We start from the raw sequence: 22512 nt of genomic DNA, 5'->3' as shown, positions 1-22512 counted from the left end.
TGCACGGATCAAAGCAGCCGGGTCTCTGAACTGCATCACACCCAGTGGGTTCAGAAAAGTGTGTCGGTTTTAAGAAAAATGACTTCTATGCAAGCAGAAATGGGAACGTGGGATGGCCCCAGCAAGAGCTTGGTCTGAGCTCCCTGTCCCTGTAATTAAAGGATATGATAATTGTTGTCATCTCAGTGGTAAACTGATCCCCAAACACATACCTAACACCCGAGGTTATATTTACACGTGTAAAATCTGTGTAATAACAATGCACATATTCACTTAACAGTCACATGGTGTTACATGCATTGTGCACCATAGCACACGTTGGAGGAAATGAGAGCTTCTAATTAAATGACGTCACACCATAGCCCAGGCTTATGCGCATTGCAGGCACGGCCCAAGCTTGTGAGCATGGTGGGCACGGCCCACGCGGCATGTGCGAAGGCCTCTGCTGCCTTTTGTGCATCTGCCAGTCTGGGCTCCCCACTCAGGAGCACTCCTGACCCTGTGTTTCACTTTCAGTCCTACATGGAGGACCACCTGAAGAACAAGAACCGGCTGGAGAAGGAGTGGGAGGCTCTGTGTGCCTACCAGGCGGAGCCCAACAGCTCACTTGTGGCCCAGAAGGAGGAGAACGTGCCCAAGAACCGCTCCCTGGCCGTGCTGACCTGTACGTACCAGCTCCGGGGGCGGGAGGCCAGGGTGACGGGAGGGGGAAACTGGCCGTGCTGACCTGTACATACCAGCCCCAGGGGCAGGAGGCCAGAGTACAGGCCGGGGAAACAGCCCCGTCCTCAGGGTCTGGACAGTCCTCCCCTCCTCCTTCCTGGCACCCCCTCCTCTACAGCAGACCTGCCTGCTCTGGGAAGGCCCTCATGGGAATCTCCCCTCTGCAGTGCCATCCCCAGCCCAACCAACAAGGAACCAGTGTCTTCCTTTCCTCCAGCACGGGCTTGGGGACATCTGCACCCCAGTGGGCATCAGCTCTATTGTTCTCTGTCGCCGTGTGACTTTAGACATGTTCCTGAACCTCTTGGAGCCTCCACGTCACATCTGTAACTGGGGTCATGCTGTCGTCCTTGAAATATTGCTACTGTAAGAATTAGATGGGGTCATTAGCGTAGCACCAGCACACCGGAGGCACAGGATGAACAGTGGTCGCTTTTACAGCGTCTTTAACTTTACAGCTATTTCCACAAACATTACTGAGCACCTACTACCTAGCTAGGGATCATTGCCAGAAAATGGAAACGTAAGCCAGCAGTTCTCCGAGTGACTCGCGTGGAGCGGAGGAGACACCGTGCCGTGTTCCCGCAGCGCAGGAGGCGCTAAGTTGCTTACGGGATGAGGAGGGTGAGGGCCGCCCGGCGCTGGTGTCCACCTCACTCACCCTCTCTGTGTACAGCAGGTTCCAAGGGAGGTTCCGCACTTTGCTTGGTTATAAACCCACCCGCTGGGAGGAAGGGGGTGCTAGATGTGTTCCTGACCAGAGTTTCGGAGGGAAGTAGATACTCGCAATGTTGATTCATGAATGATATGAATTATCTAAATGACAGTATGGGTAGAGTTCCTTGGTTACTCTCCTGAGGACCCTAAGACAAGGCCCTCGCGCATGTCTCTGATGCGACAGAGGGAGCTTCGTCAGCTCACACTTCGAGAGCACCACTCGGCCACACTCACTTTCAGCATCACGGCAGCAGGCGGGACCAGTGTCCCCTGTGGCCGAGGCCGTCTCTCTGTCACTGTGTCCCTGCCTCAGCCCTTCAGAGCCAGTCAAGGGACCAGACTGGTGTCCCTGAGACACCGCCTGGCCTCGTGCCCAGCAGCACAGCCCCCCAGGGCAGCCCCAGTGCATGCCAGGGAGAGGCGCTGCCCTTGCACTCCTTCCAGCCCTCAGGAAGTGTTACCGGTCAGAACAGAGAGAAGCTGGAATCTTGTTTTCCTTCAGAAACTAACCTGGAGCATTGCAAACCTGTGTAAAATCCCATTCACCCATGTGGGTGCACGCTTCTTGCTACCCATTTAGTGTTCAGACCACTTTCTATGAGGTCTGAGGGTTTTAACCCTAAAGAGATCTAAAAACAGAAGCTGTTGTGATTTATAAAGTTTATATTTAGAAGAAAAGCAAAATACAATACATCCCATCAGCCAACTAACAGATATTTACTAAGCACCTACTGTGTGTCGGGGGCTACTGACAGGCTCTGGGACTCACGATGGACCAAGGGGGGCCTGGCCACTGTCCTCAGAGAGGAGCAGCCTGCGGGAGGAGAAGGTGGGGAGCGAAGCCGGTGTGGTAGGGCAAGTGAGGGTGGCGGTGAGGGGGTGTCCTGCTGAGTCCTGAGTGGTGACATGGTTCATGGTAAACAGCCATGCAGTAAGCATGCATTACGTGTCTCTGTGTGTCTGGTCGTTTACTTGGATAGTGAGGTGTTTCATTGTAAATATTAGTCTGACAGCACGTCCTCCCCAGAGACAGCCCAGAGCATGGCAGAAACGACCTGGCGATGGGGTTTTCCTCCCGTGTGCCCTGCAGCCACCTGGGCTCTGTCTGTGCAGTGTGGATGGGGGTTTGGGCGCGAGGGACCTAGTGATGGTGAAGTGGTCCATGCTCAGATGGGACACAGGCAGCCTCTCAAGGTAGCAGCCAGCACCAACAGGGCAGCCACACGTGGATGGGCGCCTGATGTTCTCGTGGGGATCAGGATGGCCCTGCCCACTCTGAGCCAGGTCACGGGTGAAGGGGGGGAAGCACCTCCCTCCTGAGACTCACGCTGGAGCCAGAAAGAAGCCACTTGCACCTCCTCCCAGGGTTCTCCTGACCCATGTGCCAGGATGTGAAGACACAGCACTGCCCTTCAGGATTGACAGGCCACCAGGGAAGACAGAGAAGGGCAAGTTCATCTCCTGGGAGAACCCTAGATAGAAATATTTTCATGAACACATAGGTTTATTCTGAGCAAACTTGTATTCCCTACTTTCCTCTCCATACTCCTGGCCGTCTTGCCTTTAGGAAGGAGATCTTGTCCTCAGGGGGACAGTGGCTTGGCTAAAGCTCTCCCTGTTGCCAGGCCCCGGAGAGATGGCCGCCTCCTTCGTCTTCGCTCCTGCCTCACCTGCGGCTGCTGCGCTCTGCACGGGACACAACTGGCTCCAAAACAGCCACACACGGTCCAGGAGGCCCAGCTTCCCCATGGTTCTGAGGCTTGGAAAGGCCCGTGCTGCGCTGTCATGGCAGGTGGGTGGCACTCGAGCTGGGCTCCACGCTGTCCTCCGTGTCGCCATGGAAGCGAGTCCACATGCTGGGCACACACTATCCTCTGTGCAGGGATGGAAGCAAATCCGAGTGCTCGGTCACGCTGTCCTCCGTTCGGGATGGAACCTTCGGGATGGAGTCCTCCCTCTGCACCTGGCACTCCCACCGTGTCCTTTCCTCACGCTCACCGGGCACTCCCAGGTCTATGGAAGGGGTCCTTGGGACCACCCCTCCCTTCTCTCCTGCCTCGTCTTCCCCATGGAGCACTTCCCCGGGTCATTCTTCCACCCAGGAGATGGACACGGTCGCCTGACTTCCTGGATGCACCCTGATCCGAATGAGCCCCCAAAGGAGAAGGAAACCCACACTATGAGATGCTTGGCTGGCAGCATGCTAGGTCTAGTTGTATTATCTCAGAAGTTTAAAGAACTTAATATGCATTTTCTGTTATTTGAATGTTTAAAAAAGAATTATGCAGCATTTCACTTGTCTGCATTTCAAATTAAGAACGGGGATATGATACTATTTTGGTGCCATATCCTAAACAAAAAAGTATTTTTGCCTCTATGTTGTAATAACGAGAGAGAGAGAGAGAGAAACAAGACAGAAACAATGCAGAGAGACAAGACAGAGACAACGAAGAGCTGAAGGCCCAGGGACAGGAAGACAGTGAGGAGAGTCATGTGGGGTTCGCATCTCCCGGCTTCTGAGGGCATTGCTGCTGGAGGATCATAGCCGCCTCACAGCCAGAGGCACGGCTGCGAGCACCTCCCAGGCCCTTGCCTTACAGCGTCACCATTCCCAGGAGTCAGGGTCACCACGCTGGCCCTGCGCTGCAGCTGCGTGAGCATCGTCCTAACCGTGGCATCGCCAGGGCATGGTGAGCCAGTGTCCCCCATGCCTGTGAATGTGCCGTCTCTGGTCCTCACAATAAACCCCCTTACTTGGCAGACAAGAACTTTGGGGTTTAGAGCCTGGCCCGTCGGAGCTGAAGCCCAGACTCCCCAGTGCCGGCCTCATAGGCTGTCATGGGCTCACCTGAGATTTTGTGTGTGTGTGGAGAAAATCTACGTCCATTACAAACTCCTGCAGAAGTATTTGAAACATGTACAAGGGCTGAAGCACTTTGGCTAAGCATAGCTTTCCTTAGAATACTCAGAAAACAATTTCTTTCTAAATAAACCTTTGGTTTAGTTTTTTTTTCTCTCCCAAAACTCTAAGCAGAGTCCCCTAAGAGGAATATTTTGCCTTGGTTTCTTCTGAGTGACCGAAAATTATCATGATTTGCTTTTAAAGATCAATACATGGGTGATTCTCCTAATTTTGATGATTAAGCCAGGGTTTTCTTTTTCCTTCCATAGAAAAAGGTTCTGAGCATATATGTCACCTCGCCAAGAAAGTCACAGGAGAGAGACTCCCAACCTGGCTGCCTTCCCTCCACCCCTTTTGATCTCAGCACCAGCCGACTCTGCCCCTAGGATTTGGGAGGGCTGTCAGTTTGTTGGTACTGAAAAGAAAATATCCCAGCAAATTCTGTGTGGGCCTTTTTCTTTGCTACCTCACAGGCAGAAGCTGTTCTGGGCAGCTGTTCTACCAGAGACTGCAGATTCTTTTTTAGGGAAGAGATCTGCAGAGTCCTTCTCATTAGGCTACTTCTCGAAGGGAAAGATTGTCTAAAAGCATCATCTCTGAACTAGAACTGCAAGTGCACCTTCTGTGAGCTCTTCAGGACCTCCGGTGCCAAGAAACAGTGCTGGGGGATTGTCAGTTAGGAGCCACACTGACATTCCACACAGTTTAGCTGCTCAAAGTTCAGATTTTAGATTCTCTTTACTCTCTTCCTTAAAGCTGAACCAATAGGTTCGTAAGATATCTGGCCTGGTGTGGCATGGCTGTCTGTCCTTCTCACATCCTCCTTCCGATTCCACTTACAGAATCTTCGTGCGGGGAGGGTGTCGCAGAGTGTGGGGCGAGCCTGGCCTTCAGGATGCCAGCGGCCAGGCTCACCCTCTCCTGGGCGTGCTGTTTCCCTGTGACCTAGAAGACTCACCCTCCAGAGGGGCCCCAGGTCCCAGCGTGCTTCTTCCTGGATCAGGCCTCCCCCTTTATCCACCATAAGTTACGTTCATCCTGCCAGGTGCACACCTCAGTGCCGGCTGATCCTGAGGCCGAGCCCACTAACATCCAGAGTCTTTCCTTAAGGTCTTCAGTGAAGCCAAGGGCCTCGCGCACCCCCTGCCCCCCACCTCCCGTTGGTGACCGTCAAGTTTAACAGAAGAATCGAGCCTTGTGTTCATCTCCTGTAACCGATTCTTGTTCAGCCTCCAGAGCTTGTGGTTCCTGAGTCACCGCGTCACCTCCCTCTCAGCTCGGCGCCATCTGCTCGTTTTATAGACATGTTTTTCACGTAGTCAAGTCATTGATAAAAACACAGTCCGCAGGACCAGCGCTGAGCCAGTCCTCCCCCACGACACGAATCCACCGTGGGACTTTCCAGGCGCTGGTTCCGGGGCTGAGATTGTTCCACGGCCCAGCCATGCGATGGGATCACCCCAGCTGTCCCCAGGCCCCGAGCACATTGGCAAAAGCTCATCAGACGTTTCCACGCAAGGCACGGGGCTAAACACCTCCTTTTCATCCTCGAAACAGCCCTGAGATTCACACAGTGACAGAGCTGGGGCTGAAGGAGGTTAGGGAGCCCAAGGTCAGCGGCTCCCAGGAGAGCGCAGCCCACATGGCCCCAGCACAGACCCAGCCGCAACCCACGAACTCCGCTCCTACAGGACTCTCTCCAGAGCAGAAGTGTGGCTGGCTTAGCATGACTTCCTCCCTCACTTTTTATTACAAGAGTTTTAAACACTCAAGTGGAAGGGGTAGCTTGGTGTCACCTGCACACCCACCACCCACGCCTGCCAGCCCCCCGGTGTTGGCCGTATTCGCATAACCTGAGAGCACTTCATTTATTTTCTGGCTGGATGACTTCAAGTAAGTATCAGGCATCATGACGTCCACATACTTTAGCCTGCCTGCAGGTCCTAAACACAAGGGCCTTCTCCTAGGTAGCAACAGCCCCGTTATAACTAAGAAAATTAACAAAAACTCCTCAGTGCCCTCTAACACCCAGCTGTGCCCATCTGCCTAGGCTTTGGAGACAGCAGATGAGCGGCTGAAACCACAGAATTGCATTTCCTCACAGTCCTGGAGGCCGGAGGCTGCGGTCCAGGTGTGGCAGGGCTGGCTGTGTCCGAGGCCCTCCCTGGGGTTTGCCCTCCCTGGGGCTTTCAGGTGCTGTCTGTGACCAAGGGTCCCCTTTGTTTAAGGACAGCAGACCCACTGCACTAGGCCCCCCCTCAGGACCTCACCATCACTTGCTCACCTCTCTGGAGGCCCTGTCTCCAAACATGGCAGCACTCCGTGTTCCTGGGGGTTGGGGTGTCCATGCAGGGGCGTCAGGGCACAGCTCAGCCCACAGGGATGTTGCTATTACACACTCCCAGGGACTCCCACCCTTTTCTCTACAACACAGTCTGTTATCTGTTGTCTGTTTTGTTTTTTCCACCGGGATGCAGTCAAGATTCATCATTGCATTCTGGGTTTTGTGTCTGTTTTGTCTGTTTAATTTTGAAACAGCTGCCCCTGACTTTTTTTCCTGATATGAATGGTTCCTAATAAATCTGTTCTTTTAGTGACCACCTTCCCATTCCAAACAATCACAGACTGTCCATGTGGGAGTCTGTAGGGAACTCTGCAAACGCACAAGAAGCTCACCTGCCCACTTCGAGAATTCCCCCTTCCAGAACCCCCATCTCCCAAGAACCTGGAGTGTTCAGGTCTCCACGATGCTGTAGGAACATGACCAGCCTGCTCTGCAGCCTTGCCACAGGCCACAGACTTCAAACGCTGCCTCAGCCGAGCCCCACCCTGGCCCTCCCCTGTCCTACCCTCCTCCCCTGTCCTCCTCCTCCACTGTGCTCCCCCTCCTCCCCTGTCCTTGCCCTCCTCCCGACCTCCTCTTCCCCCACTGTCGTCCTCCCCATCCTACCTCCTCCCTGTCCACGTCCTCTCCGTCCTCCCCATTCTCCCCTGTCTTCCCCCTCCTCCCCTGTCCTCCCCTCCTCCCGTCTTCCTCCTCCCCTGGCCTCCTCCACTGTCCTACCTCCTCCCCTGTCCTCCCCCTCCCCTGTCCTCCCCTCCTTCCCCTTCTCCCATCCTCCCCCTCTTCCTCTGTGCTCCTCCTCCCCGTCCTCCCTCCTCCCCTGTCCTCCTCCTCCCTGTCCCTCCTCCTCCCCATCTTCCCCCCTCCTGTCTTCCTCCTTCCCTGCCCCCCTCCTCCCATCTTCCCCCTCCTCTCCATCCTCCTCCTTCCCTGTCCTCCTCCTCCCCCATCCCACCTCCTCCTCATCCCCCTCCTCCCCATCTCCCCTCTTCCCCTTCCTCCCCTGTCCTCTCCCTCCTCTCCGTCCTCCTCCTCCTCCCCCTCCCCCGTCCCCCCTCCTCTCCGTCCCCCCCTCCCGATCTTCCCTCCTCCCGGTCCCCATCCTCCCCTGCCTTCCTCTTCCTCCCCTGCCTTCCCCCTCCTCTCCATCCTCCTTTTTCCTCCTCCCACCTCTTTCATGGTTCCCTGTATTCTGATTGGCCCGTTGAGCCGTTCTGCTGCAGAACGAGGCTTTCAAAGGCATCCGGTTGCTTGTGGTCTTCCACCAGCAAGCATGTGGAGGCCGCCCTGTGAGCTCACAGGGTCACAGTTGTGACAGGCAGGGTTGCCCGGACCATGTGGCCTGTAAGGGGCTCGAGGAGTCTGGATAGCGGCGCCGAGGTTTGCTCTTGGGGAGAGACCCCGAGTCCCGGCACACTGTGTGGGGGCCGCAGGACAGCGGCCCGGGATGCCCTCAGGCCCCCTGCGGTCCGAGACTCGAGGACTACTTGACAAGCGGCAGTTCAGGCTGCCGCGGATGCAGGTTTGCTCATCAATGGCTGCTGGTTAGGGAGACGATTCTGGCATGTTCCAGGCAGGCCAGTGTCGGGAGAGGTCCCCGCGTGTGGGAGACGGAGGCGGCGAGGTGTGGAGAATGCGGGCTGGAGAACCGGGGAAGGACCGCGGCGTCCTCCCGCGGGAAGAGGCACGAGACGGGCTCGCCCTGCGGCTCAGCGAGGAGCCCGCTCCACCCGCTCCGGCGGCTGCGCCCTGGACTCTGAGCGCCGGGGCCTGAGGTGACGCGTTCGCGTTGACTGAGGCCCCGAGGTTTGCGGAAGTCCCCGGCTTCCGGCCGCAGGAGGCGCCCGCGCTGAGGCTGCGCGACGTGAGGCCCGCCAGACCCGCCTGGGCCTGTGTCTCCGCGCAGCCGTCTCTGCCGTAATATCCCAGAGACCGTCACTTCCGGTTTTGTTTCTGTGAGGCGTACAGCGCTGGGAACCAGTCACCCGCCGACCCTCCGGTGGACACGAAGGACAAGCGGAGTCACCTGGCACCGTCGCTGCTTAGCCCAGAAAATCGCCTCGTCAGAGCCCTAGACCTGCTTGTGGAGCGCTTCAGGGCTGAAGGAACCACCGACGTTCTGCCGCCGACGCGGGAGGCGGGATTGGAAGCGGGCTGGGCCTGTCGCTCTGGGTCGTTCAGCCGCAGGGCTCTCCCTGCCTCCTCCCTCGGCCACCCAGGCCGGAGGCACCCCGGCCCCTTCTCCGGGACTCTCCTTGTCAGTGAGATCAACCCTCCAGAGCTGCTGTGTCTTCCCCGGGCCGGGAGGCGGGGCCTTCAGCTGCTGTGGGGCGTGGGGGGCTCTGCCCGGGCCGGAGCCGCGCCCACCCGGTTTCCCTGCTTCACCCCAGCGTTTCTGTGGGTGCCCTTTTGACCACGACCCCTCCTGTGCCGCGAAAGTAAGTCGTTCCTGTGAGCTGTTTGGGCATTGTCCACACCTGCCTATCAGTTGCGCCTCTAGGAAGCTAATGCGCAGGTTTCCTGTCGAATCTCCTCGCTTACTTTTCCAGACGCGCCTGCTTGGTACAGTCTGCCCTGCTCCCCGTGCTGTGGGGGCAGAGGTCACGGCCATCTGCGGCTCCCCTGGCGACCCCAAGACCGTGAGTCACAGGTGCAGCTTCTGCCCCCGATCCACAAAACGCGTTAATCTCAGGCAGCACAGCCACAAGCCAGGGCTGTTCTTCTGGTGATATCCGGTGTCCTGGTGATAAGGTGTGTGAGCTGCCCCCTGCTCGCAGTCTCAGCTCCTTGGAGGCGTCCCCCAGCCGTTTGTGTCTCTGTCTGGCTGCTGGCACAGATGCGTTTCATCATCACTGTTGATGGACCGCCTCTCGGTGGAGAGGTGCAGTCCGCGTGGCCCTGCCTGTCTGATACCTGTGCCCCTGTTTCGGAAAACTGTTCTTGTTCCTGTGAGAAAGTCGTCAGCAGCGCACACAGCCACGTGTGCTATGTCTGGAGCTGGTCTCTGGGTTGCCCACACTGCACGACTGCAGGCTGGCTCCAGGTGGCGCATTCTCTGTGCAGGCACCAGGTGCTGCTCAGGGCACGGGAAGCCAAACCCAGGTCACTCCAGGTGCTCTGGGCCTGGAGGGCTGCAGGGACAGAGCGCCAGGGATGGGCGGTGTAAGGGGCCAAAGCGAGCTGTCTCCTGTTCCAGAGGCCAGAAGTGGAGGGCAGATTGTCAGCAGGGCTGGCTTCTCTGGTGGCCTCACTCCCCAGCAGGACGGCGGCTGTCTTCGTCTTCACACAGGCGCTCTCCCTCCACGTGTGGGTGTGCAGATTCCTCCTTCCTAACAGCACACCAGTCATATTGCATTAGGGCCGCCCAAATGACCTCCACTCGCTTACCTCTGTAAAGACCCTATTTCCAAATAAGGTCATGTTCCCAGGGCTGGGACTCCAGTGTGTCTTTTTGGGGGAGGGTATGCAGCTCAACCCTGGGACCTGGTGCCTCCAAGTCAGCTCAGTGACTGGGGAGGCGCTGCCCGGCCACGGCAACCCACATACCTTTGGCATCTGTTCCAGCTGCATCCTGCCCCCACACAGCCCTGCCTGGGGAGTTCCTTCTACACAGATGCCCGCAATGAGACTAGTGTGGGTTAAAATTGCTTCAGGTATGGGAATCCCCCAGGGCTTCAGGCTCCTTCTAGTCCACCTGCCCCAGGTCACCTGCCCAACACGCCTCCAATCCCATTGGGGGGCAACTTTCTGAAAGATCTGCGAGGGATGCCATTGAAACCATTTAAGACATGAGACACAAAACCAGCCTCATGACCATGCCATTTGGGACCACTGTTGCTCTTCTGGGACCTGCTTTTGATGCGTCCAGTTTAGAAGTCAGCCACCAGCCGCGCGCTCAGTTTTTCAGCTCAGTGGTGGGCGGCATGCCTCCTGAGCGGTGGCTGGGATAGGTCTCATTTTCATGACCCTCTCTGGATGTGGCAGGGCTTTCTGGATATCAGCCCCAGCCCGTCCCAGTCTGCCCAGATGCAGCATTGTATGCTGAGCTGCGGAAGCCCCTGAATGACACTCAGTTGACTTACCTAAATGTTAGATGATCTTTATAGCTTGAGCTGAGCGTTTCCTGAAGGCATAATTGGAAGCAGAATGTCTGCCTGCTGACTAAGGATGGGAGTGTGTGGGAGGAAAAGAACTTGCCCCTTCAGAATGTGTTCCGTCATCTCACTGTTGCTGGTCTTCCAGTGCCCAGGTCTGCGAAGAATCAAGCCCATGTAGCTTCTCAGAGTATTGAAACAAATGTGGTCTGATCATTTATTCCTTTGCCTCAATTCTGACAAGTTCAAAGTCCTTTCTGTGTGTGACCAGCTGGGACCCCCTAAGCAGCATTGATGGCCCTTGCTGACGGACAGCAGCCCCAGGATGTGCCTTTGCAGCCCTCAGACCTCGATGGACACCATGAACTCGGAGCAGGAGCTTGTGGGTGCTGGTGCCAGCTGCGGAGCACATCCTGGAACATGTTGTCCACTGAAGAGTCAGGACTCAGACCCTCTAGGAGCAAGATGCTGGCTCAACCTCTCCGCAGGCTGCACCATCAACGTGAAGAAGAGGGTCTCCCGCCGGCATAAATGACTGAGCTCAAACCTTCACAGAAAGCAGAGGCAGTTGGAGAGCCCAAGAGAACATGTGAGGCCCCTGGGAAGAAGGAACCACATTGCCAAGTTCCATGAGGCCCTTGGGAGGAAGGAACCCCATTGCTGAGTTCTGTCAGGCCCCTGGGAGGAAGGAACCCCATTGCTGAGTTCCAGGACTCAGCAGTGGCTTTACAGATGGCCTCACGCATTCTCCAAACAGCAGCACCATGGAGCCTGTGTGCTGGTGGGAGGCAGATTCTTGGCCCTGCAGAGCAGCTTCCTGAGTGTGGGCAGCAAGCCAGGAGGCCTGGGGGAATGCCATCCTCAGAGATCTGTGTAGCAAGACGATGTTCCAGGCAGAGGAGTCTTCCATACACTTTCCTCGGATGCAGTCGGGGGGGGGGGGGGCACGGGAGGTTCTAGATCATGATTAATGGCTACACCACTGCATCCTCTAACATGCTTAGCTTGGCCATCTTCCAAGGCTCTTTGCCCTAATAATACTCAAGAAGAAACTGTGGGATGTGTCTCTTCTGTTGGCACCTATGAAAATCGCTCCATATGTTCTGCCACCACAGGGCAGCAAGAACACACTTTGCCAGCTTGGCTGACCTACCCATTTGGGTGTGTGTCCACCGTCATCTCAACCTTGCTCCTCATTGCTTGCTGTGTGCCATTTATGCATTCTCTGAACACTGAACAGTTTACCCAAGATCGCCTGCTGGCAAGCAATGGGGCTGGGAGTCAAACCCTGCGCTCCCCTGTGGACCACGAGGCCATGGCCACATGAGTCGTTCCATTCTTCTAAGCCTTAGTTTCTTCAGCCTAAAACAGGAAGGTAGTCCCCGTTCTGTCCATGGCCCAGGATGGCCACTGGGTCCAGGATGAGAAGAGGATCTAATCCGTGAAAATATGGAACATCTGAGTAATTTGAAATACTCTTTTTTCTAACATCAAAAATATTTTTGAGACAGAGTTTCACTCTTGTTGCCCAGGCTGGAGTGCAGTGGTGTGGTCTCGGCTCACTGCAACCTCTGCCTCCCGGGTTCAAGCAATTCTCCTGCCTCAGCCTCCCAAGTAGCTGGGATTACAGCCGCCCATCACCACACCTGGCTAATTTTTGTATTTTTAGTAGAGACGGTGTTTCACCATGTTGGCCAGGCTGGTCTCGAACTCCTGACCTCAGGTGATCCACCCATCTCAGCCTCCCAAAGTATTGGGGTTACAGGTGTGAACCACTGCAGCCGGCCTGAAATATTGTTGAACAATGCACTAACACATGATAAACATAGTAAAGGTTCAGAAAAGGAATGTGCACAGTGGGTTAATTTAACCCACTGAAGTTAACTCCGTTATAGAGCCAGGTGAAGGAAGACTCTAGGTGAGTTCCCACGTTTTCCTGGCCTCTCAGTAAATTCTCAGACTATAGTTTTGAAGAGCACACCCATTCTTAATGGAAACATGAGGCTGTTATGAATTCTCATCCTGTGGCTCCTGCCATTGCTCTGTGTTGCCTCCCCAGGGAGGTATGATGTTTCATTTGAGAACAGGAGGGAGCAGCCTTCAGTTCCACGAGCACAGGCCAGGGCTGATTGCGCGTGGGCCCACCCTGTCTTCATCTCCAGCCTGGGGTTGGCCTTGAGAGGTCCCAGGCCACCTGCCTTCCTTCATAGAACATGAAGGCCCTCCCCAGGCCTTGTACGTCAAGGAAACTGCCCTTTAGGGCACTTGGGAACTGGATGCCATCATCCCATTGGCTCTAAAAACAACTCGTAAGAAGTAAGAGAGGCACAAAATAGAAATTTGCCAGACACATGAACTCTCCGCATGAGGAGCGGTTGTCACCCCACGCGGGAGTCAGAGTCCGCCCTCCTCCACAGCCCGCAGCGTCCCTCGGCCCACCTAGGATGGCTCCAGGCGTTTCCCGGAAGTTCCAAATGACCCCATATTGCAAACACAATGACTTTGCTGGCCAGGCATGGTGGCTCATGCCTGTAATCCCAGCACTTTGGGAGGCCGAGGCAGGTGGATCTCCTGAGGTCAGGAGTTTGAGACCACCCTGGCCAACGTGGCAAAACCCTGTCTCTACTAAAAATTATCCATGTGCGGTGATGTGTGCCTGTAGTCCCAGCTACTCGGGAGGCTGAGGCAGGAGAATTACTTGAACCCAGGAGGTGGAGGTTTCAGTGATTCAATATTGTGCCACTGCACTCGAGCTTGGGTGAAGGAGCAAGATCCTGTCTCTTAAAAAAAAAAAAAAAAAGACTTCCCTGGTAATTTCGAAAGCAACATGTTGACACACAATCAAATATGCGATCAGGAAGTAGGAGCTCTCCAAAGCCCTGGAAGCCGGGTCCTCCACTCAGTGCCATCTTTAAAGGGTGACCTTGGGGGAAATAAATTCTGCTGAAACCATCTTCCACTAAGAAGCCCGTGGGTTGTCCTCTGCTTGCCAGCAGGGCTCGGATGCCCAAGACAGATTCCCCTTCTGCCATGGAGAGGAGAGGGCCAGGCTTGTAGAATGTATGTTTAACTCCCCAGGACTCCCGAGCTAGAGAAGCATTTTCTTAATTTTCCAATGAGAAAATTCAGCTGGTGCTTGTCTGCTGAGTCCAGTGGCAGTGGCCACTTTCCCCGTGGCCTGTTGCTCACAGGACCTGGTGGCAGGGACCGCTCGGCTGAGGAGGAGCTCCTAGCATGCTGCCCTGATACCTCCTCTGTGCCCCACCGCACACACACACCGGAGACCAGGCCGCTGGTCTCAGGGATCAGTGGGTACCATCAAAGCACCAGACCAAGCCAGGTCAGGAGCCTGGGGGCTCCGAGCTGCACTGCCTCTTCCCTGCCCTGCTCCCTCGTGACCCTGCTCTTGATAAAGCCAAGACACGTAAGAGCGGTCCCCAGTTGCTGGTCTCACAAGTGCCTAACGGTGGCTGTGCTGAAAATGAGACAGGGCCCGGAGGCCCCTGGAAGCAGCCAGAGGCACTGCTTTTATTCCCAAGTTCTGTGTGGGCTGCAGCACCGGGCCCAGCCCAGCACCTCTGACCACAGCCTCATCTCTGGCTGTGTTTTGTGTGGCCCCACTGTGAAATTGGGCTTCTGGAATCAATGTTTGGAGTAGTGTTTGTGGGGTGTTCACATGTCAGAGTCCACCAATTTTTTTCTGATTATTCGCATTACAATTTCCTGCCACTGCCAATTTTCACTCTCCAAGAACTAATTTGTGCAGGAGCTAAAAGCCATTGAGTCCCTGGGATTTTTGCGTCATTCACACCTGCGTTCAAAGCTGACGGGATGATTTGCAGCTTCACGACATTCCTGAGGCATTCAGCTACGTACGGCATGTGCATATGTACATATGCATTTTTCTCCTCTTTCTAGATGTTTTATCTTACCCCATCTTGTCACCCCTGAAAGAGGCTGACATTCCTACCTGAAGGAGGGTGTCAGGACGGTATCCAACGTGGAGTGTATTGGTCTCTAGTGCACAGTACTTTCCTAGTTAAATCAGTTAAAACACTAAGTTTCCCAAGCCCTAGAATTTGTTGTTTTAAAAAATATAAGTAAAATCTCCAAGAAAAATGAAAGAATTGCATAGAAAAGCAGAATCTGTGCAGCTTCACCACCACCACACTGCTCCATGATTGGGGCCACTTCCTTCTGGTGCCAGTGCCTGCAGGAGGTGCCCGGTGAGTTTGGAGTTGGGGAGCAGGTCCAGAGGGGACCCATGGCCTTCAAGCACTGGCCTCCGAGGGCTCCAGCCAGGGTGCTTTTGTTTTCTCAGAAGAGAAGGAAATCTGTGTTGTGTGCAGCACTGAAAAGTTTTCCCTGGGACAAACGGCAGCAGAGCTGAGACGCTGTCTCTCAGATTTCAGCCAGGGATGTCAGTGACAGGCCCCCTGGAGTGGTCACTACCATCACACCGGCTGCAGCAGGGAGGCGTGACCTGGGCATCCTGTTCCATGAAGCAGGCAGGACCCACCCCCACCCCAGGGAGCAGCTGCAGCTGCCGGAACCGTAGCTGCAGACCCAGGCAGCCCTGCACTCTTGGGGACCCAGGAAGAAGATCCTTGCCCTTGCAGGAAGTGTCTGCTCCTGCTGCCTGGATTCTCCCTGCTGTTGGCACCCATGCTGATCTTGGAGCAAAGTCAGGGCCGAGCCTGGGCGCTGTCACAGCTCAGCAGGTGTGGGCACACTCAGGGCAGTGCTGACACACCAGCCCCCTGCCACCTCAGCCCCCTCTGGACTTTGGGCACCAACAAGCATGGGAGAGAAGCTGAGGGAGGGCTAAGGGCAGCTCAGCTCTGGCCGGCAGGTGCCCCTTGGCACAAACAGCCTGGGTGCCATGAATGGCAGCAGGAGGCAGAGATTCCTGGGCAAAAGGGGTAGGTCCCCATGAGGCTCCACCTTCAACCACCTTCAGGCCAGGGAGGGTTTGAAGACTGGGGGCTGGGCTGCGAATCCTGTGGATCAGAGTGGGAACTCATGGTGCCTTTTCCAGGCCTGCCCATGGCCACCCATGGACCAATCAGCATGTATTTCCTCCCCTCTGAGGCCCATAAATGCCTCAGGCTCAGCCAGAGCTGGGCAGACATGGGGATGACTAGCTACAGAGAGGAGCTACCCTCTCCAAGGCCTCTGGGCTGAAGTCTGTAGAGACAATGGGACAAGCAGCCTGCAGAGAGGAGCTACCCACTCCAGAGCCTCCTCTCGGCTGAGGTCTGTAGAGACAATGGGACAAGCAGCCTGCAGAGAGGAGCTACCCTCTCCAAGGCCTCCTCTCGACTGAGGTCTGTAGAGACAGTGGGACAAGCAGCCTGCAGAGAGGAGCTACCCACTCCAGAGCCTCCTCTCGGCTGAGGTCTGTAGAGACAATGGGACAAGCAGCCTGCAGAGAGGAGCTACCCTCTCCAAGGCCTCCTCTCGGCTGAGGTCTGTAGAGACAATGGGACAAGCAGCCTGCAGAGAGGAGCTACCCTCTCCAAGGCCTCCTCTCGGCTGAGGTCTGTAGAGACAGTGGGACAAGCAGCCTGCAGAGAGGAGCTACCCACTCCAGAGCCTCCTCTCGACTGAGGTCTGTAGAGACAGTGGGACAAGCAGCCTGCAGAGAGGAGCTACCCTCTCCAAGGCCTCCTCTCGGCTGAGGTCTGTAGAGACAATGGGACAAGCAGCCTGCAGAGAGGAGCTACCCACTCCAGAGCCTCCTCTTTGCTAGGAGCTGAACACTCATCAGGACCCCCTGGCTGCAGAAAGGAGCTGCCCCCTGTGGGAGACTGAGCTGTTGAATTGCTCGGTGAAGCTCCTCTTCATCTCGCTCACCCTTCACTTGTCTCCGTACCTCGTTCTTCCTGGTTGCAGAACAAGAACTCGGGACCTGTCTAATGGTAGGGCTAGAAGAGCTGTGGCACAAACAGGGCTGAGGCATGCCCCTTGCTCGCCACATTGTGGGTAAAGAGAAGGAGAGAACAGCTCTCTCCTTCTGAGAAGGGAGCCCAGAACTGGGAGCTCCACAAGCAAGGCCTGTGACTCCATCTTTGGGACCCTGTGGTTCCTGCCATCTCCAGACTTCCAGGAGCTACCATGTTCCTCAGTGTCAACCATGGAAGCTGCTTGCAGCCTGCCTGGTCTGGCCGCAGCCTCACAGAGAGCCAGCACCCATGCTGGCACCTGGAGCTGCCCACCCTGCTGCAGCACCCAGTGTGCCTGACTGTGTGGTGTGACCAGACACCACGCTCCTCACACACCCCTCGCCACTGCATGCCTGACTCACCCTTGGCAGGCATAGGACCCAGGCTGGTAGTGTGAGCCAAACGTGGCCTGCCAGGCCCAGCCTGAGCAAAACTTGGGCAAAGCTGCCACTGGCCACAGAGATTTCTGGCAGAAAAACAACACCCCTAAGATCCCATAATACAAAGAGCACCTTGCAGAGAAAAGGAAGCGGCTGCACGCTGGGGAGGTGGGAGGTACAGGAGGGGCTCTTTCAGCTTCTCCTCCTCTGTGAGCTCTGCTGATCGAAGTTTCTAAAAACAGGGCAAAGAGGAGGGCAGTCACAGTAAGCAGAATGGGGGTTACCCTAGAACCAAAGCCAAGATAGCTGAGGTATCACAACGTCACAAGTGCCGAGTGTCCCCCCTGCTGTGCCCAGCTTCAGCAGCCATCAGGTTACTCGGCCTGTCCAAGCGAGTTTTTATGCCAGTCTCCACTGGTACATTTCTCCTCTGTTTCCTCTTTATCTGCATTTTATTTATCTCTTACTCTCCTTTTAAAACTAAATTCCGGTAATCTTGAGGACTTAACTCTTCATCGACTATGAAACTTTTTATTTTGGAAGGTGGCCGATTGCTTAACGTTCCTATTTCCATTTATCTGCTCTGTGTTGCCAAGTGTGTCTGTGATTTAAAGGCCAACATGGTGTAAAATTCTGCAGAGGAACCCCTGACCTTGGTGTGTGAACTCCACATGGGGGAAAACACCAGGATATCTCCATTCTGCTGAATGGGAGCTTTGTACCACTTCCCCACATGCCGTTCGTCTGCCTCCCATGTGGAGGATCACAAAGAGAGGGGAGGATGGAAACAGGAACATTAGAAACCACATTCAGGAGGGTGTGAGCAGAGTCCTGGGAGAGGACACGGGTGGGCCCTGAAGCCTGGGCAGGAGTCCCACACTACTGGGCTATAGGTCCTGGAGGCTGGTTGGGAGTCCCACGCTGCTGGATGGTGGGCCATGGAGGCCAGGTGGGGGTCCCATGCTGCTGGGTGGGCCAACGTTCCTCTGACCCCTGCACTGTGTCCTTGCAGATGACCACTCCCGGGTCCTACTGAAGGCGGAGAACAGCCACAGCCACTCGGACTACATCAACGCCAGCCCCATCGTAAGTGTGTCGCCAGGGCAGTGGCCCCGGGCTTTCCATCGGGCGTCATGGACACGGCAAATCACGTGGGAAGGTTCTTGGGGGAAATTGCATCCCCGCCTGGCTCAGCGTCTCTGCGGTGCACGGGACCCACTCTGCCCACTGGACTCCCGCCACTCCTCTGTTCCTTCACCAGTGGGGCTGTTTATGAGCCGTGTGGGTCCCGGCTCACGCTGGGCGGTGGGTTCCATGACTTGTAGAACATCCAGCAATGGCGACTGGACAGTTGCCTGACTAGAAGACATGGCTTTTAGGAGAGATTCGTAGTGGGTGTCGTTCCTCTTCCTGGAGCTACTCATTTCCTGTTTATTCACTGGGCATGGGCACATGAGTCCTCAGTCTCTGCTTTTTGTAACAATCAGTAGCATGGAGGCAGGTCCAGAATTCCAGATTCGTTTTCCTGAAGTTTTTCCAGCGAATGGGACCCTGTTTCTTAAGAAAGAGACCGTTTTTTGACTGGTCCTCCCCCTGGGGTAGACACAGGTGCAGTGGAGATCAGGCTGTCCTGTGTTTCTGTGGACAAGTGTAGTGGCAGCTCCTGCACCAAGAGGTGTGAGTCCCTGTGGCCTGTGGTCCTTCACTTCCCAGGGGCTCCTCTCAGCCCATGCTGGATGCGGCTCTCACCCTATTTAACTTTGGGCATCCCCCTTCCCTGTCATGACCTCTGGGGGGAGCAGGGCTGAATGGGGGGGCTTGCAGCCCTTCTAGGGTGAGCAGAGGAGGGAGAGAAATGAGTGTGGAGAAGGCTGAAGCCACAGGCCAGGGACACTTGGACTGGCTGTTCAGATGAGCAGTGATGGTGGCAGGTGGTGGGGGTGGGATGGGACACTGTCCAGGGCCAGGGCTTTGGAGACCTGGTGGATGGCATTTTTAAACCAGCAGTGGAGAGACTGGGGCTCCGTGCGGATTTGTGGCAGACGCTCGTTGTCATGTTTGCCCCTTTAAACAGCTCTTCTCAATTCTGGTCTTCAGGGAAGCATGAGGACATCTCACTAAAATTCCACATTCGCCTTTAATCAAACACGGTGCCTGCAGGATGTGACACTGTTCTAGGGCTGAGTGAGACAGAGCAGGTGATCGAGGCACAAATCACACCCTATGGTGTCTTGAAGTTTCTTTGCTCATCCATAGGGAGCTTTGGATGAAATTATTGGCCCAACTGCCTGCAGGCCGCGGCCACCGATGACGGACAGTGCTCAGCTCTTGGCTGTGCTGGTCTCAGTGGCCACTGATGGTGGACGGTGCTCAGCTCTCGGCTCTGCTGGTCTCAGCACACCCGTGGGATAAAGCACACTGGGAAGATTCCCACATGCCTGAGCCAGTCCCATTTTCCGGCACTTCACAGCCCACGCAGTGAGCATGTTCGGCTTTGAGAGAGTGAATTCAAAGTGAAGAACTGGTCTAGTGTACTTGCTCTACACCACCTGAACCCAGGTTTCTATTTATGTGTTCATTCTTAAGAAGGAATCACTTCCTTCCAGCAGAGGTTGACTCCCAACCTTGGTTCCGTCTGGGTTTCAAAGATCCTCATTCATCTTCCTTAATAAGATGTGATGCACGTAATATTTTTCTGTCATCAATTCTAATTCAAAAACATCAAACCGAAGCCTCACTGATGTGCCAGCCTCTCACTTGATGAACAGAACATGCGTTCTGGTAGAGCCAGGTGTGCATGCCTGGATTCCGTTCCTGTACCATGTGCAGCAGAGTTGGCAACACGAAACTGTCCGAAGGAAAAGAAGAGCCATGTTGAGGTCCCTTTTCCCTGAGATGAACCGTTTGATGAGGCCAGAATGAGGAATAAAGCCATGATTCACAAGCCTAAAAGACGAGAGTTCAGCGTTGCAGCTGGGCCCAACTCTCCCCCACTTGATGGGTTCCAACTTGCAGATGTCTGCGCTATTCCAGGCCATAGCCAAGCCAACGTGGGCAGCAGTGCCCAGGGCAGCAACTGTGTCGAGCTGGAAACGGTGGACAACTTTCACACTCGTGTGGGAACTAGAGGGGGTGTGTGTTTGGGGGATGAATTCCTGCACATTCATGCCGCTCCCTCTCCAGGCCTTACTGGGCAGGAGCTTGGGTGAGAAGGTGAGGCCAGGAGGGAGAAGTAATTCTATGGTACCTTTTATGTCTTTACTTTATTTCATACCACAATTTTTTTTTTTTTTTCCAAATTTGGGTTGTAAGAATGAAGCAGAAGAAATCGATGGTGACTCGTCTTTATGAAATAGCTGAAGGTACAATGATAATTACCTTCCTAGCAGCAGCTGAATGAAAAGCTTACAATTACAGCAAAGGAAGGCCCTGGCTGTGCAGGATAAAACTATGATAATTACATCTGTCATATTTGTACTTAGTCCTCATTACATTTCAGGGAAGGCATCCAGTAGTAAATAACGTGCAATCTTTCCTTTTAAATCCGAGGTCATGAAAGTCAATGGGAATTCTGTTTTCCCTCATAGGTTGTCTGAGAGAGAAACCCATGAGCTACATTTAAAACAGCCTGGTTATTACTGAGGACACCAAGTTGAGAAATGGTGTTCATGTAACAGCCCACTCAAAGACAGCACACAAGCTTTATTGCCAGGACAACCCTGAAACTCCCAATGACACTTAAAAATCAGCTTAATTCTTCATTTCACTGTCTATTAAGGGAGAAAAAAAATCATTTAAAGTTTTAATTTAGAATGCATTTACCTATGTACGGACAGGGTGGCTTTTCAGAAAAGGAAGAGAGGTTGGATGTTCTGACTAGCAAAAGAAATTGGTTAAATATGGGAACCACTTCAGTTATTTACAATCAAACTTCTGTGTATAATAATGGTTTATATTCAGTATTTTACTTAAGTAAATCTCAACTCCTAAGAATACAATATAAAAATATTTCAAGTTCAAAAGTCCATCTCCTGACCGGGTGCAGTGGCTCATGCCTGTAATCCCAGCACTTTGGGAGGCTGAGGCGGGCGAATCACTTGAGTTCAGGAGTTTAAGACCAGCCTGGCCAATGTGTTGAAACCCCATCTCTACTAAAAACACAAAACCTAACCAGGCGTGGTGGCTCACACCTGTAATCCCAGTTATTCTGGAGGCTGAGGCAGGAGAATCATTTGAAACCAGGAGGGAGAGGTTGCAGTGAGCTGAGATCGTGCCACCGCACTCCAGCCTGGGCTAAAGAACAAGAGACCCTGTATCAAAAAAACAAGTCAATCTCCCATTGATTACCGAAGCTACAATTTCCCAATAAATTCCCACATTAAGACTTAGTATTTGGAAAAGGGACTTGACAAGTTAGATGTTTATTTGTTTTCAAGAAAGCATTTCATGAAATTTGCTTTAAATGTTAGGAAAGGCAGGTGGAGAGGTGGGCAGGTAGAAATACCTGCAGATGAGGCATGTACTTATCCTTTGCGCAAGATTTCAGACTAAAGACGTGACACCACCCGCCGTGTCGTTCCCCAAAGTCAGCCAGATCTTTTTAAGATGTTTAGGTCATGGCTGCCCGAGGCCAGGGTTGGTTTGGAAGCAGAAACTGGCATTCCCTTCACCTGCCCGGCAGTGGGTTCCTCTGCCACCATCGAGGCTGTTGAGGACTACAGAACACAGTCCAGTGGTCCTGACATGCTGAGTGCTTCATTTCTAAAATGAACTTTGTTTGGAATATTGGGGAAAATGTGGCTAAGTTTTTCAAGCAGATTAGAGTTTCTAAAGATCCTTGTTTAGTAATTATCCTCCGATAGCACTAGGCCAGCCATCTTTACACTGTGTGTTCAGAAAGACAGAGGAACACACCTCACTAGTCTCCTAGTTCGTATGACATCTTCCTAAGAATCAGTTGACTAAGGGATAATAGAGTCAACACAGACAAATGGGTTTTGTTTTTATTTTTAAAAAGTAGGCCGGGCGCAGTGTCTCATGCCTATAATCCCAGCACTGTGGGAGGCCAAAGCAGGTGGATTGCCTGAGGGTCAGGAGTTCGAGACCAGTCTGGCCAACATGGTGAAACCCCATCTCTACTAAAAATACAAAACTTAGCTGGGTGTGGTGACGCACGCCTGTAATCCCAGCCACTCTGGAGGCTGAGGCAGGAAAATCGCTTGAACCCAGGAGGCAGAGGTTACAGTGAGCCAAGATAGCACCACTGCACTCCAGCCTGGATGACAGGGTGAGGCTCCATCTCAAAAACAAAAAGTAAAAACAGAACTATACTCTTAATTGTACTTGGCTTCTGGCCATTGATTTTCATGAAGTCACTTGGAATGAGTCACACTGGATTCTCTGTGGT

General features: G+C 54.2%; 1 protein-coding gene across 2 annotated transcripts in view; it reads left to right on the top strand.

The window, feature by feature from the left end:
- Positions 1-22512, top strand: part of PTPRN2 (protein tyrosine phosphatase receptor type N2) — a 985554-nt gene that overhangs the window by 902084 nt on the left and 60958 nt on the right. For both annotated transcript variants that reach the window (XM_007983635.3, XM_037991107.2), the window contains 2 exons: positions 517-664; positions 18118-18191. In XM_007983635.3, the coding sequence (XP_007981826.3) occupies positions 517-664; positions 18118-18191 (222 nt within the window). The remainder of the gene's footprint in view (positions 1-516; positions 665-18117; positions 18192-22512) is intronic.

Source organism: Chlorocebus sabaeus, chromosome 21 (genome assembly GCF_047675955.1).
Source record: "Chlorocebus sabaeus isolate Y175 chromosome 21, mChlSab1.0.hap1, whole genome shotgun sequence".
NCBI classification, from domain to species: Eukaryota; Metazoa; Chordata; class Mammalia; order Primates; family Cercopithecidae; genus Chlorocebus; species Chlorocebus sabaeus.
This window is presented reverse-complemented; position numbering and strand designations above follow the sequence as displayed.